Source organism: Gordionus sp. m RMFG-2023, chromosome 3 (genome assembly GCF_954871325.1).
Source record: "Gordionus sp. m RMFG-2023 chromosome 3, tfGorSpeb1-WG-v2, whole genome shotgun sequence".
Taxonomy (NCBI): domain Eukaryota; kingdom Metazoa; phylum Nematomorpha; class Gordioida; order Chordodea; family Parachordodidae; genus Gordionus; species Gordionus sp. m RMFG-2023.
In genome coordinates, this window is record NC_088777.1 from 26,731,977 (window position 1) to 26,746,523 (window position 14,547).

A 14,547-nucleotide genomic window follows, 5' to 3' on the forward strand; every position below is an offset into this window, starting at 1 on the left:
GTAAAGTTCTGGTGTACGCTATTGGAAATTCGTCTCAGTTATTATATTTTTTGCAGGAGTACTGCTCTAAACACTTGGTTAGATGCATCTGTTTCTAATAAACCAGAGGTCCGCTTTATAAAACTGTGTAGTATTTTGTTCTGTTCTCTTTCAAATAATGTATCATCTTTTTTAGTCCAATTCCATTTAACATTTTTACTAGTTTTATTATGTAAATCGGCTATAATTCCATGTAAGTTTGGTATAAACCGTGTATGATAGTTTAATACCTAAAAATGATTTTATGTCATGTCTATCTTTTGGAGTTGGATATTTTTGTATTGCTATTATTTTCTTTTGAGGACTTGTTCTATATTCTTTCCATGTTCTGGATCATTTTTTCCTGTGATTATAATATCGTCTAAATAAACTACTATATCTTTACAGTCAGCTAGTAAATCGTCCATATATCGTTGAAATATTATTGGTGCTGTAGCTATACCAATAGGTAATCGTAAATAGCGGTAGTATCCATTAGGTGTTACCATTGTTAACAATCTTTGCTATTTTTCATCAATACTCATATGTAGATATGCGTCTTTTAGATCTAGTGTTGTATACTTATTTCCATTAGCGATCTTTGCGATTATTTCTTCAAACGTTGGTAGAATGTGATAGTCTTTTAGTAAAAAATTATTCTTTGAAATCACCACAAAATCGTAGTTCATCTGATTTTTTACTTACCACTACCATTGGAGTACTCCAGGTTACTCTTGTTGATTGATCTATTTTCTTCCAAACGTTTCAGTTCATTTTCAATTTCTACTTTTAAAGCAACGGTACTATTCTTGCTGGTAGAGCTATTGGTTTTGCATTTTCTTCTAATTGTAGTTGTAGTGGTTCTACATTTTTTTATTAAGCCTAATTTTTTATCAAACAAAGTTGCAAATTCTTTATATAGTTTTTCAATATTCACGTTTCCATTATTATTATATTTATTGCTGATCATATTGACTTTTACCTTTGTTGGCAACTATAGATCAAATTCTATACATCATTTGTTTTTGTAACTAATAACGGAAACCATTTTATTTTATCATCTAACTGAACTTTTACATAAACTTCCCCCATAATTTTTATTGCACTGTTTCCTAATGTAGTTAAGGTCTAAATATTCTAAGTTTTGGCTTCCCAATTTTATTCCTTATTGTTGCATTAATAATGGTTACTGCTGAACCTGCATCATATTCCATTTTAATTTCGTGGTTGTTTATTAATACCATAATTGTTGGGTGCTGTCCATATTTATAGACTTTATTGAGAAATATGAATCATCGTAGTTACTATTGAAATTTGTACAGTATTTACAACACACGGAAATGGTTTAATCTCTTACATTTGCTGGACTACGAATAGCATTTAAACGATTACAAAAATAGCAAGGTTTTCTTGTATTATTATTCATGTAATATAACCTTAAACTGGTTTATTTTTACGTATGTTTTATTATCATTTTGATACTGCCGATTATTATTATAATTTTTATTTTATCGATTATTATCATTGTGGAATCGTTTCCTTGATTTTATAAACCATTTTGCTATTATTTTTTTCTCATTCCATCGCTAAAGCCATTTCTATAACCTTGTTTAATTTTAACTGTTGCTCTTCTCTAGTATCTGAGTATCTTAATCGTAGTTCTTTATCTAGTTGCTACATCTTTAATCTAGCGATTAATTGATTACGAATTTATAGTTCTATATTATCTTCAAATTCACATCTACGGGCTAGTTCCTTTATATTATTAAGATAACTCAATACTGATTCTGTTGGTCCGCGACTTAATCTAATAAAATTAATTTTTGATGCCAAGACAGTTCTTTCGTCTTTAAAAAGTTGTTTTGCATTTTTTTATAAATCTGCCCATACCACATCATCAATTTTCCTTGGAAATAATAATTTTTTTATATCTGTTATTATATTTATTCCCTATATGCTAATTTTGTTGCGTCTGTTTGAGGAATATTCTTTAATTCAAAATATATTTAATATAATACAAATCAGAAACCTGCAGGCCCGGCCCTAAACCCGGTTTTAAATTTTTTAAATATACATGGGCCGGGCCTAAAAAAATTTTTTTTAAATATATCCGGGCCGGGCCTAAGATTGTTAAACCCGGGCCGGGCCTTAATATTTTTTATAAAAATTTTTACATTATGAGTTAATGGTTATAAGATTATATTATATTATAGTTATGATTAATATAATATTGGGTGATGGTTAACACTACCTAACACCCACAGATCGATCTAATTATTAATTTCCTGCAAATTTATTCAAAGTATTAATATATTTTTTTAATTCATATCTAAATTTTTAGAATATATTTTACCAAAACAATCAAATAAAGGAATATCACTTATTAAAGTTTGTAATACCTTTCAAAGCTAAAAAGGAGAAATAAAATTGATTTTACTTAATATAAAGCATTTTTTAATTGAAAAATTTGTTTTACACAAGTATCATTTTATTTCTCTTTTTCTCTGTCCCAAATTCAAGCAATTACGTATGTAGTCAGGGACAGATCGCAAGATGACGGAAAACTATATAAAAGATTATATTAAATTACAAGAGGCTCAGGAAGTAAATGAAATACCATCGACCAGTCAAATTACGACTGTTGTTAAACAAACTGAATCTTTTTATGACAAATTGGGCGATGGTAATTCTGGTAATATGTCAATACCCGATGATGAATATTATAATTACATAAATAATAGATAAAACATTTAAGGTGGATAATTTGTTAGAGTGGTGGGCGGCTCATCAAAGCGAATTTCCAATTTTAGCAAAATTGGCAATTCCTGCTTTAAGTGCAAGCTGTGAGCGGAATTTTTCCACTACTGGTAGAATTCTTGAAGAAAGAAGAAGTAATCTTCAACCTGAAAAGGTAGATATGCTTCTCTTTCTTCATGATAATTTGAGAATTTTTAATATCTTTCTTGAGTATAGGGTTTCGTCAATCATGCTGGTTTTTTACTTTGCAAACTGTCAAATATTTACATTTATTATATTTACCTTGAGTCATGAAAGCTTTTAATCCAACATTTTTCATTATTTTTTTTTACAATATTATATAATACAATTATCTTCTTTTGTTAAAAATTTATATTATAAAATAAATTATATTAATATTGTGCAATTAGATTATATTTTCAAAATACTATTTATTATACATGCATTTTTTTAAATAGCGATTTATTTTTATTTTATAAATTAAATAGTAAATTAAATACAATATATTATATTCTCAAAATATTTTCCATTTTTATAAATTAAATATTAGTTTTATTTTTTTAAAATGCAATATAAAATATAGTATATGCTCAAAATATCCATTTTTATAAATAACAGATTTATGATTTTTATAAATTCAATATAATATTCTCAAAATATTAGCTTTTTACATGTATTTTTTAAATAATAAGCGATAATACTCTCTGAAAAATATGGTAAAATACCGTATAGGTGAATTTTTGTATATACCAGGTCGAATATAATTTTAAAAAATTCCAAGCCAGGCCTGAAATCTTTTTTTTAAAAAATATCCGGGCCGGGCCTAAAAAATTTAAAACCGGGCCGGGCCGTGCAAATGGTACCTCTGCAAGTCTCTGATACAAATAATCATCTAAAGAAGTTTCCTCTTTACGAAATTCGTTTAATGTAATTTTTGAAATATCACCCATAATTTCTAAAAATATATATATATTTTTTTAAAAAAACAAAAAAAAAATTTCAATTTTAATTAATATTTAATTTGACCTAAGACCACATCTTTTTTTCTCGTTGCCAATTTTATAACTTGAAGAAACTTCATAAATGGTCAATGGTAACTTTTTATTCTCAATTCTTATATAATACTATTCTATAATTATTCAATTTACTGCCCTTTTATATAATATTAAATATAAATACGCTATATGATTGTATAACAAATATATTATTCAAATAACGTTTGAAATATAACAAATTTCAATTTGCAAAATACAGACAAGATTATTTAGAATAACTTTAAAAACTCCAGGCCATGGTCGGGCTTCAAAATAAGAATTTTAAATCACCTAAAATTTCGACCACCTTTCCTTTCTTTTTTGAAATATTCTCTTTGCAATTTGTATTTATCTAACTGTATTAATATGTACAATTTGCAATTATATTGATGATATTAGATTATCGTTAAATTTTACAATTTACAATGTTATATTGATAATATTAGATTTAGTGATCTGCATCGGGCCTAATTTTTCAAGCGCCTGAACCCGAAATTTTTTTTAAAAAAATTTACCGACCCAGCCCGGCCCGAATTTATTTAAATATAGAAATTAATCTTTATAATTACTCAAAATAAAAGACATGTTATATGTCGTTTAGTTTCAATAAATAAAATAAAATATTTTTATTTTACATAAAAAAATCAATATAAAATTGATAAATTTAGATATATTTAAAAAAATTTCCAAAGTCCGACTCGGCCCGAATTTTTTTTTTAAATATTAGGCCCGGCCCGAACCCGATTATTTTAAATGGAATTGGACCGGGCCTAACTTTGCAGATCTCTATAGATTATCGTTAAATTTTTTATTTTTGTAAATTGTATATATGCCTAAAACGAAATATTTGTTATTCATATTTTACGAATTTTAATAACACAATTATTCGAATAAGGAAAATATATTATTCATCGAAATTATCGAGATTATTCGACTCAAATAATTTATAGTAGGGGAGACCGGGGACGTTTGTCCATGAAAAATTGAAGTGCTAAAAAATAGAAAAAGCAATTTTTCTAGCATGTTAATTTTATTCTTTACTTATATCTCTACGGCAGAAATTAATATTTAAGAAAAAAATCATTTAGTTTTTACTTAATGCGAAATTTAAAAAAATGAAAATTTAAGTTTTATGAAAAACAACCGGGGTGCCTAGTATCCTTTCACGTTACGTGTAGCGCTTTTTTATTTTTAGATTTTTATAAATTTTTTATATAAAAGTGTTGATTCTAAGTAAATAAATAAAAATAAATTGTCATTTATTAGAGTTCATCTATATCACATATATCACCCGGAAATACTAGTGACTTCCAATGTTTTTATAAATTTAGTTGGATTTTTTTTATTCAAAATAATCACTGCTTAAAAATGACTAATACCTACCCTGCCAAATCCTGCCCCAGGTCTTCACAATTTATTAAAATTTAATTTTAAGATATTAAATTACCATAAATTGTAATATCAATATTTTTGTAAAATATATATTTCTTTATCATATAGAATTAATATTAAGTCTTAACAACGTTTATAAAAAAAGTTATTAGTGAAAATGTAAAATTTTAAAAAGTTACTTTTGGTATGTTAAAATTTAAATTAGCATTTAAAAATTTTTATGAGCAATTTTGTCCCAAACATTTTTGGACCTACTTAAGCACCTTATTAAAATACATATTTGGATTAAATAACTTAAATTTTATAATCCCATTTTATATTTCATTAATTGAGCTTAAGTTTCTGATAATACAAACGCAATTAATGCTCAACAAAAAATGTAGTCTTATTATAATTTAATAAGTTTGGAAACTATTATATCTGCTATATTAGATCCCAGACTTAAATTTGAATTTTTTGAGTGCCTACCCCTGTCTTATAATATCAACGAACTATATTAAATAATTTTAAGAAAATGTTCGATGATTATAAAATAAAGATGTATCAATCAGTCAACCATTAATACAATCAAATATGGACCTAATTTTTAAACTGAATGTCTTGCCAATTTCTGAAGTTGAAAAATTTTAAAGAAGCAAGAATCAAGCCGAATAAAAACCCACTAGAATGGTGGAAACTACACAGAGATGGTTTTCCCGTTTTATCTAAAATGGCGAAAGACTATTTTCTACATTATATATAAATATACTATATATGTATGCTTCTATTTTATCTTATTAATAAAATTTGTCTTTTATCCGTAGAAAAATTTTACAAAGTAAATTTAATATTCGATCTTTTTTAATTCATAATTTTCGAATCGAATCGAATAATTTTATTTTTCGTACGAATACGAATAATGAATTATTCGATTTAAACGAATAAAAATAATTCCATGAATTTGTATTTTTGTAGGTATAATTGTATGTTAATTTTTATTTAACAAGAGATGTTTTATGTTATTTTTATATGCAAGTTACTTTTAGATTAACTTTCATTTTATATTTTTAAGACATTTTATTTTACTTGTAACGTTATTAATAAAACAAATATTTAAATACCTACCATACATATTTAATTCTGGTCTAGAACCCAAGCTAATCCCTACACTAACAAAACCAATAAACTTACATGATTTAATTGATACAAACCAATTATTTGTATCAAATATTTTATTTATTTTGAATAGGTCTAAATTGCAAATGCACACCTTTTTTAAGATTCTGATTTACCTTAAATATTTTTTAATTATTCCTCTTTTTTTATACTAACTAGGACAAAGTCAAATTGGTTATCATATCATGTCCAGAAGATATTTCTTTATGCAAGGATTACCTATCCCAAGATATAGGTTTTTTAAAATTTGTATGTTGTATTGTGTAAATCTATTCTACACAATATAAATAATAATTAATATAACTATTCACTAAATTAGTTGGTATTTTGTTTCATCAAATTTTTCAAAGATTTTTAATACATTTATTACGAATGCTATTTATAAGTTCTTTGAAAAAAGGGCGGATTTATCTAGTTTTTATATCTTTTATGATTATCTTGGCATTTCGCGAAAATAAATATTACTATAGATTAGTAATTTAAATTGGTTTAAAAATTATTTATTTTATAGATTTGCACAACGTTGAACTAATATTGACCGGCTTGATTCAGCAAAACCTAAATTTTGAACAATTTTTAATAAATTTTAATACAGTGGTTTAAACTGTTTTAATAAAATATTCCATAGGGATTTTACGATTAAATATTACAATTATAACTGTTTTTTACATTCATTACAGGCAAATTATTGTAAAATTAGAATTATATTAGATGTATTTTATATGCAAAATTTTACTTATCAATTTTAATTCTATCATTTTTATACGAATTTGAAAAATGTTTTATAATATTTTGTACATATTCTTAACTCCGTGTGATTGCTATTTTTCCTTTTTATTGATTTCAATGGCCTCTTTAAATTCTATATACGTTTATCTATAATAATTTAATTATAAATTTCTTTTTTATGTGATAATAATTGATTACAAAGGAAAAAAGTAATTTATAATTGCAATTATTTACAAAATAATAATATTAAAAAGAATAACTACAATCTATATTATAATTCGGTAAGTGGGTTGGGTATCTATTGAGCCAAGATTATATTTTTTATATGCAATGTGTATCTTAGGCTACATCCAAAGCTGATTACTAGTAATTGGTAAATTTTTTACTATTAATGTATTTAAATTCAACCGTCCAAACGCTACACTTTTTCAAAAACACCAATCACGAGCGGGAGCGGTAATTAGCTTCTTTTAGGGCTGGAGTGAAGGAGCGCCACCGCTCTTTTAAATTTATTGTATAAATTAATTTATTTTTTAAATATTAATAAATCTATTTATTTATTAATTAAAATTCAATACTATTTTATTTAAATTTATGCAATATTCGATGTTGAGCCGAGTTTTATATTAGTTTTTCATCTAATCAGCTAAAATATTAAACATCAAGTTTCCTTTCTTATATTGAAAATTTCTTGGAAAATCTTATAAGTCATATTTATATTCATTTTAAAGATATATGATAAAAAATAGTGTCTGATATGGATCCAGACATCATAGAAGTATAAATCAATAAAAAAATAAATTATCTATTTAAATAACTTTATTGCAGATTTTTAAAATGTTTATAATGATGAAAATATCTCATCTTGATACAGATACACTTTTTAAAATGTATCTAGATACAGATACCATTTTTATTATTCTTTTATATAAGCTTTGCATAAGCCTAAATTAGGATTCTATTGTGAAAATGCATGAAATGAGCTAAAATTTATTGACTACATCACATTTATCAAAATATAACTAAAATAATGATTTTTAGATTTTAATATAATCATATAATTAGACATGTGCTCCGACAGCATTATCGGCTGCGGCGTTTCTTTTTTTAAAACAATCGACTGGCGGAGGCGAATCGATTTAGGCGCCGCCACAAAAATAGACGGCGGCGCGGTGGAGTCAAATATTTTTCTAACTTAATTTTTTTAAATTAAAATTATAAATTTATTGAAAACACTTTTAAAATAAAATTTATGCTTTATTATGTTTATAATTTAATGATTTTATTAAGTTATAATTATCCAGGCGCGTACGCAGCGGGAGGGGACAGGGGGACAAATCCCCCCCCCCCAAAGCCAAAAAATGCAGATGCCGGATATATTTTTCAAAAATATTATTGTATATATTAATTTATATTTGTTAGTATTTATTCGTATCTCATATTAAATATAAATTTTATTACATTTATTATCACATTCATTTATTTTATCAATTAATTTCGATTTCAAGTTTTTCGGCGTAATATTTACTTATTATTTTCAAATTTTTAGTGGCTTAATATTTATCTACCATTTTCAAATTTCTAGTCAAATAATTATTATTTCTGAAATTTCAAGTCCAACAGGGAAAAAAAATTGCAACCTTGTCCAACGAGATAGAGCCTCTTCCATCAAGCACTAAAAGCTATTAAGAGTTAGAAGAACCAATTATTACTGAAATATCACAATGGCCTGAAAGAAATATTTCCTCAGAAGCAAGAAAATTATTGGATTCAAAGCTTATTTCAACTTTTATTTCTCATTAGAATGTATTATTGAATTATACAACTATTTTAAATATTACTTTTCAAAAACATGACATTGATTTGATTAAGAAGATGAGAATAGCAGAGAGCATTTTATCAGAACTCAAGGAAAGGGCTAATGTTGATGAAGAATTTCATATTTTATTGTTGAGTCTAAAGCAGAGCTATACGTGTTTAATATTTGTCTCCCTCGACTTGTAGCAAGGCAAGCTCATCGTTAAAACATTAATATAGGATCAGTAGAAGAGTATATCTTAAATACAGATACATTTATAACCCAAATAAATGAATTTTTAATTCATCATGCAGCACTTACTAATCTACAAATATTACTTCCACAAAAGCCTTCCCAACCTTTTTCAGATGGTGATAGAAAAATAAATATTTGTTAGATTTTTATCATGAAGATGTTAAAGTATCGATGCCTTACTAGCTGAATAACTATGTTTATAAGATTAACTATGGTTGATATAGTCCCCAAAAATGCTATGGATGCTCTGCATTATTTCAAACACATTTTAGATTAAATTCCCAATGTATTAAAAAGGTTTATAAACTCTTCCCATTAGTAAACTAATGAGAGAACACTCTCTTTTTTAAGAAGAATAACAGAGGCCTGCAGAAGTACCATTTTCAGGGCACGGCCCGGATTTTTTTTAAAGATTTTTTACGACCCGGCCTGGGTTTTTTTTAAAAAATTTTCAGGCCCGGCTCGGCTTTTTTTTTTAATTTTCAGGCTCGGCCCGGCTTTTTTTTAAATAAAATTTTCAGGCCCGGCCAGGATTTTTTTAAAATAAATTATATTTATTTTTGATTTTTATAGCTAATAATAACGATTTCAAATATAGGCTATTTTAAAAAATACAGCCTGGCCCGGGTGTTTTTTTAAAAAAAATCCATAATAATGATCTTTTTGAGTTCAGAGTGAGCCCAGGTATGGAAAATACACACTCGCTGGGTGTGCTCGTAGCTGAAATGCACAGGACCTTTCTAGATAATATTGAAGTTTAGGAAGATCCAATGCTCTTATCTTCCAAAAATCTAAGTCATCTTTTATCTCTAAATTATAAGGCGAAAATACTGAATAACTCTCTTTTTCTATACTAGTTAAATAGTCTTGTTATTCCAGATTATTGTTATGAATAAAAGAATTTTTCGTAGCCAATGACTGAAGATAATCGAATTCTGAAGCAACTTCCGTTGTTTAACATTCGGTTAATTAGTCGGTGTAAGGCAACAGAGAGGTAGCGTATTGACGTAAAAATTGCATCGGAATAATATTTTTATCCTTTAAATATTCATTTACTATGTTTATAGAATGAAAACGAGGATCCAAAAATGCTCCTAACCCCTAAGTAAAAAAATAAAACAAAGTGAAATAATATAAAAAATAACTAATTTATGTATTTAAAATACTACCTGAAAATCGGTTATTGGAAATCTATGATCAAATTTATTAAGCATATTTTGTTTAAGGGATGCTATGGGAGGACTCGTATTCTTTTACAATTAAATGATTTTTTATTTTACTACGAATTGATTAGGATAAATTTATAGTAACTCTTTTTTGGATGATAAAAATTCAACAGGTTTTAAGAAAATTTAAAAGTTCATGCACCAAACCTCAATCGGAGTTAAATAATTTGAAATCCTCTTCATTCTATTTAATAAAATATTTATAGGATTTTTGTTAATTTTAAATTATATTTAGATATTTAATATCTTTGTCGTAACTCGTAAGTGGGAAAAAGATTAGCGGATATAGATTTTTATAGCAAAAAGGTACAAGTCGATTATTGTAGTTATTATTAGATGAAATCTTGATAGAAAAATAGTTAAAAAAAATAATAATAAATCGATATTTGATATTCGTTATAATATTGTAGAAAACAAAAAGGAAAAAAAAAATATATATATGGTATTGGAAAAAATAATAATATATTTTTGTTTTGTTTATTTTTATAATTATATTATTGTGTTGTAGAAATGTATATATAGTTGAAAAAAGAGAAAATAAAGAATCCATATTTTTTTTTCGATTTTATATTTTTGTGGTAGAAGAAAAATAAAAGTGTGTTCAAAAAAGAAAATTTATTGTTGTTAAAAAAAGAGACTTTATAAAGAAGAATATTGGTCACGTAAGATCCATTTTAATTAATAAGTTTTGTATTAAAATCGGATTTTTATTATTACGCAAAGTTAAAAGTCTTATTATTTGATGTGATGATATTTTTTGAAAAAGATTTGATTGGATAACTAATTAAAAAATTCGCAAATATTTTAAAATTAATCAAAAAATTTACTCTTGAAGAATTATTTTCATTCTCACAATCTTTATCAAGTGCTATTTGCAAGCATTTATTAGAAAAGACTTTATCTGCAGCAACATTGTTTCTCTTATCATTTGTGCCAGTTTTTAATATTAAGGATTCAAAATTTTTCCAAGAATGTTTTGCTTACAAGGCTATACTATAATTTGTTAGCAATGCTGCATTCTAATTGTTTTAGTCCTGCTATGATTATATAAGTTATAATGGCAATAAAATAAAAATCATTAATTAAAATTTTTATGATAAAAAATTTTATATGATGAATTGTAGATTGCATTAAGAAAATATTGTATTATTCCTTATATAATAATTGAAGTATCAAAAATTAAAAGAATAAAATATATAATAATATTTCAATACCTTTTCTGTAAATTACTAGCATAATCTTATCTTATTTAGCACGTTGATCACAGATCTGCCCAAAGTGAAGGAACGTGTATTAAGTTACAAATTAAATGTTTTATAGCAAATAATATTTATTTTTAAAAAATAAAATTGCATTTTTTAATAATTCAAACAATATTAAATATTATTTTTCTTCTAATTACAATTCATAAATAATATATAAAATAAATATTATTTTTAATAATAAATATGTATCACCCCGCCACATTTTTACATCAGCGGCGGCATGTTGAGCGCCGACACATTTTTGGTGGCGGCGTCGGCATGGTCAAAAATCAACGGCTGCGGCGCATACATATAATATATGATTAAATAATTATTATATTTCAGTAATAAAATATTTTCAAAAATTTGGTCTGATATCCTCGTGCACAAGACATTTTTAGCTACACTAAGTCTTTCTACCAAGGCGCTTGAAGGGATTATAATGTTATATTATGAATAACAATTTTATATCAGGATATTCTTTATAAATACTAAAATCTCGACATTCATTTTTTAAAAAATTATTTAAAATTTGTTGAGTATCAAAATTTAAATCATTATTATCAATCATATCTCTGCTGTGGGCTACTAAAAAAAATCGGATATTAATTTTTTTTTCTTTCACAAGTTATTTATTTGCAATCAGTTGAAGACCTTGATAATTCATCAACTAATCTTTGTATTAATTATTTTTTTCATCAACAACAGTGGCGTCGCCAGGATTGATCCATAAGGGGGGGTTCAAATTTTTTTTTGGGAGCTTTGCCCCCAAACCGCATTTTAAAAATTTGCCAATTTTGTGCTTTATTGGTGTCTAACCACTAGAGTAGCCAGCATAAATGAAAAAAATATTAATAACAAAATTTTGGCCAAATTTATGATTAATACGCGACTGAAAATATTATTCTGAAAATTTTATCAATGTTTAGTCAATTGTAAATTAATTCAATCCATTGGTGTAGAAAGAAGAATTAAATCGCCCCCCAAACCTTCAATTTTTTTGATTACTTAATATATCTTATTCTATGTTAAAAATAATTATTTATAATTTTTGCATATAATAAAATTTTGCAGAGAATTTCATTATAGATTATACTATAAAAATAACATATATCTTTTATTTTGAGTAATTATAAAAATGAATTTCTATATTAAAATAAATTCGGACAGACCGACAAAACTTTTTAAAAAAAATTTCGGGTTCGGGCCGGCAAAACTTTTTAAAAAAAATTTCGGGTTCGGGCCGGCAAAACTTTTTTAAAATAATTTCGGGCAGGGTCGGGCTTGAAAAATTAAACCCGATGCAGATCACTAATTCTTAGTGCAAATGCAATATTTTTATTAAAAATAGTATATAAATTTTATGACTAAGAATTCATTATAATTACGTTTTGAATAAAAAAATTTATGACTAAGATCACATTATAATAATATAGCAATTTTATAATTTGAATTTATAAAGAGAGGTCTACTTTTCTCTGAGATTTGACAAATTTATCTAGAATCAAATTTTTATCTAGAATAATCTTATAAATATTTAATATTGCGAACCCATTTAAACGGCTTTCACCGGTGCTATTTCTTAAATAGGTTTTTAACCTTTTCAAAATTGAAAAAGACCTTTCATTAGTGCAGGTGCTAATCGGTTAGGTAGCTAAGATAAAAAGCAATGTTATGATATTAGGCAGGGAATCTAAAGTGCAATTATACATGGAAAGGGCCTGCAAAGCATATTTTGGTCTCAAAGAGTACTCCATTCTGTCAAAATTTTTATATAAAATTCGACATCATAAAGTAAGTTATCATACGATCCTGATAATTCACCAGAATTAAACTCTTACATTTTCTTAATATCCTTTCGCGTTTCAAGTGTATTTAGACTCAACCGGCAAAAGAAAATAAAAGCTGTTTAAAATAAAATTATGACTAATAAATCTTTCCTTTAATTGAAATAAAAACGAATCAATAAGGGGAGTAAAAATATATATTTATAAAAATCCTCAATCGTAGATGCATCAATATTTAAGCGATTGGACTATCTAAAAACTACTCTAGGTTTAAAAATTTTAATCCCAAACATATTAGCGATCACCTTTACTTTCTCATTCTATTTACCAAATTAAATGATTTTTCTTTTATTTAAAAATTATAAAAAATTAATTAAAACTTTTAAAACTATTAATTAGTTTAACAATATAAATTTTATTATTAGTTTATAAATATCTAATTTAACTATGCGAGAAAAAATTTACAATATGTTTTTATTGTTATTTAATATTTTAATATATATTTTTAAACCATGTTATCATTTAAAATTAAAAATTCTTATTTGTTTTTTAAATATATTTCATTTTCATATCGTTTATAATTTTATTTATAAATTGAAACCATTTTTTAAATAAATCTATTTGCAATAAGAAAAAAATTCAAAAAGAAAATTTTTTTTAAATTAAAATTCGGAGGTTATGGAAAGGGGGGGGGGGGGGGGGGGGGTTCACCCCAAACCCCGATATTATTTTAAAATATGCTCTATATGGAAAAACAATGTCTGAACTTGTTGATGATTCATTGATTATTGCTTCTTCCTCTTCATCACTTATAGTCTAAAATAAATTTTTAAAATTAGTTTAATAAAATAAAATTAATCAATTCCATTGAAAATAAAAATGCATTGTAATATCAAAATTTGTTTGGTTTATTGATACTCGCACATAATATTTAATGATATTTATATATGTTTTAATATTTTATTATTTATAATTTTTTATTATAGTAGTCTTAATATTTTTTTAATATATATATTAAATTATATGCTCATATAAAATAAAATATATTTTGCATTCAAGTAATTATCTATAAATAGATACAGATACCTCTAAAATAATATCTAGATACAGATATAGATACAATATTTTTATATCTAGATATTTAACAACTCT

The 14,547-nt window shown here is 25.3% G+C and overlaps 1 protein-coding gene across 3 annotated transcripts in view; it reads left to right on the top strand.

Moving 5' to 3' along the window:
• LOC135927510 (PAX-interacting protein 1-like) overlaps window positions 1-7,212 on the top strand; it is a 90,576-nt gene extending 83,364 nt beyond the window's left edge. For 2 of the 3 annotated variants that reach the window (XM_065463529.1, XM_065463530.1), the window contains 2 exons: window positions 6,516-6,591; window positions 6,868-7,212. In XM_065463529.1, the coding sequence (XP_065319601.1) occupies window positions 6,516-6,591; window positions 6,868-6,959 (168 nt within the window). In that variant the 3' untranslated portion in view covers window positions 6,960-7,212. The remainder of the gene's footprint in view (window positions 1-6,515; window positions 6,592-6,867) is intronic. The other variant, XR_010572105.1, reaches the window with a different exon arrangement.
• The last annotated feature ends 7,335 nt before the right edge of the window (window positions 7,213-14,547 follow it).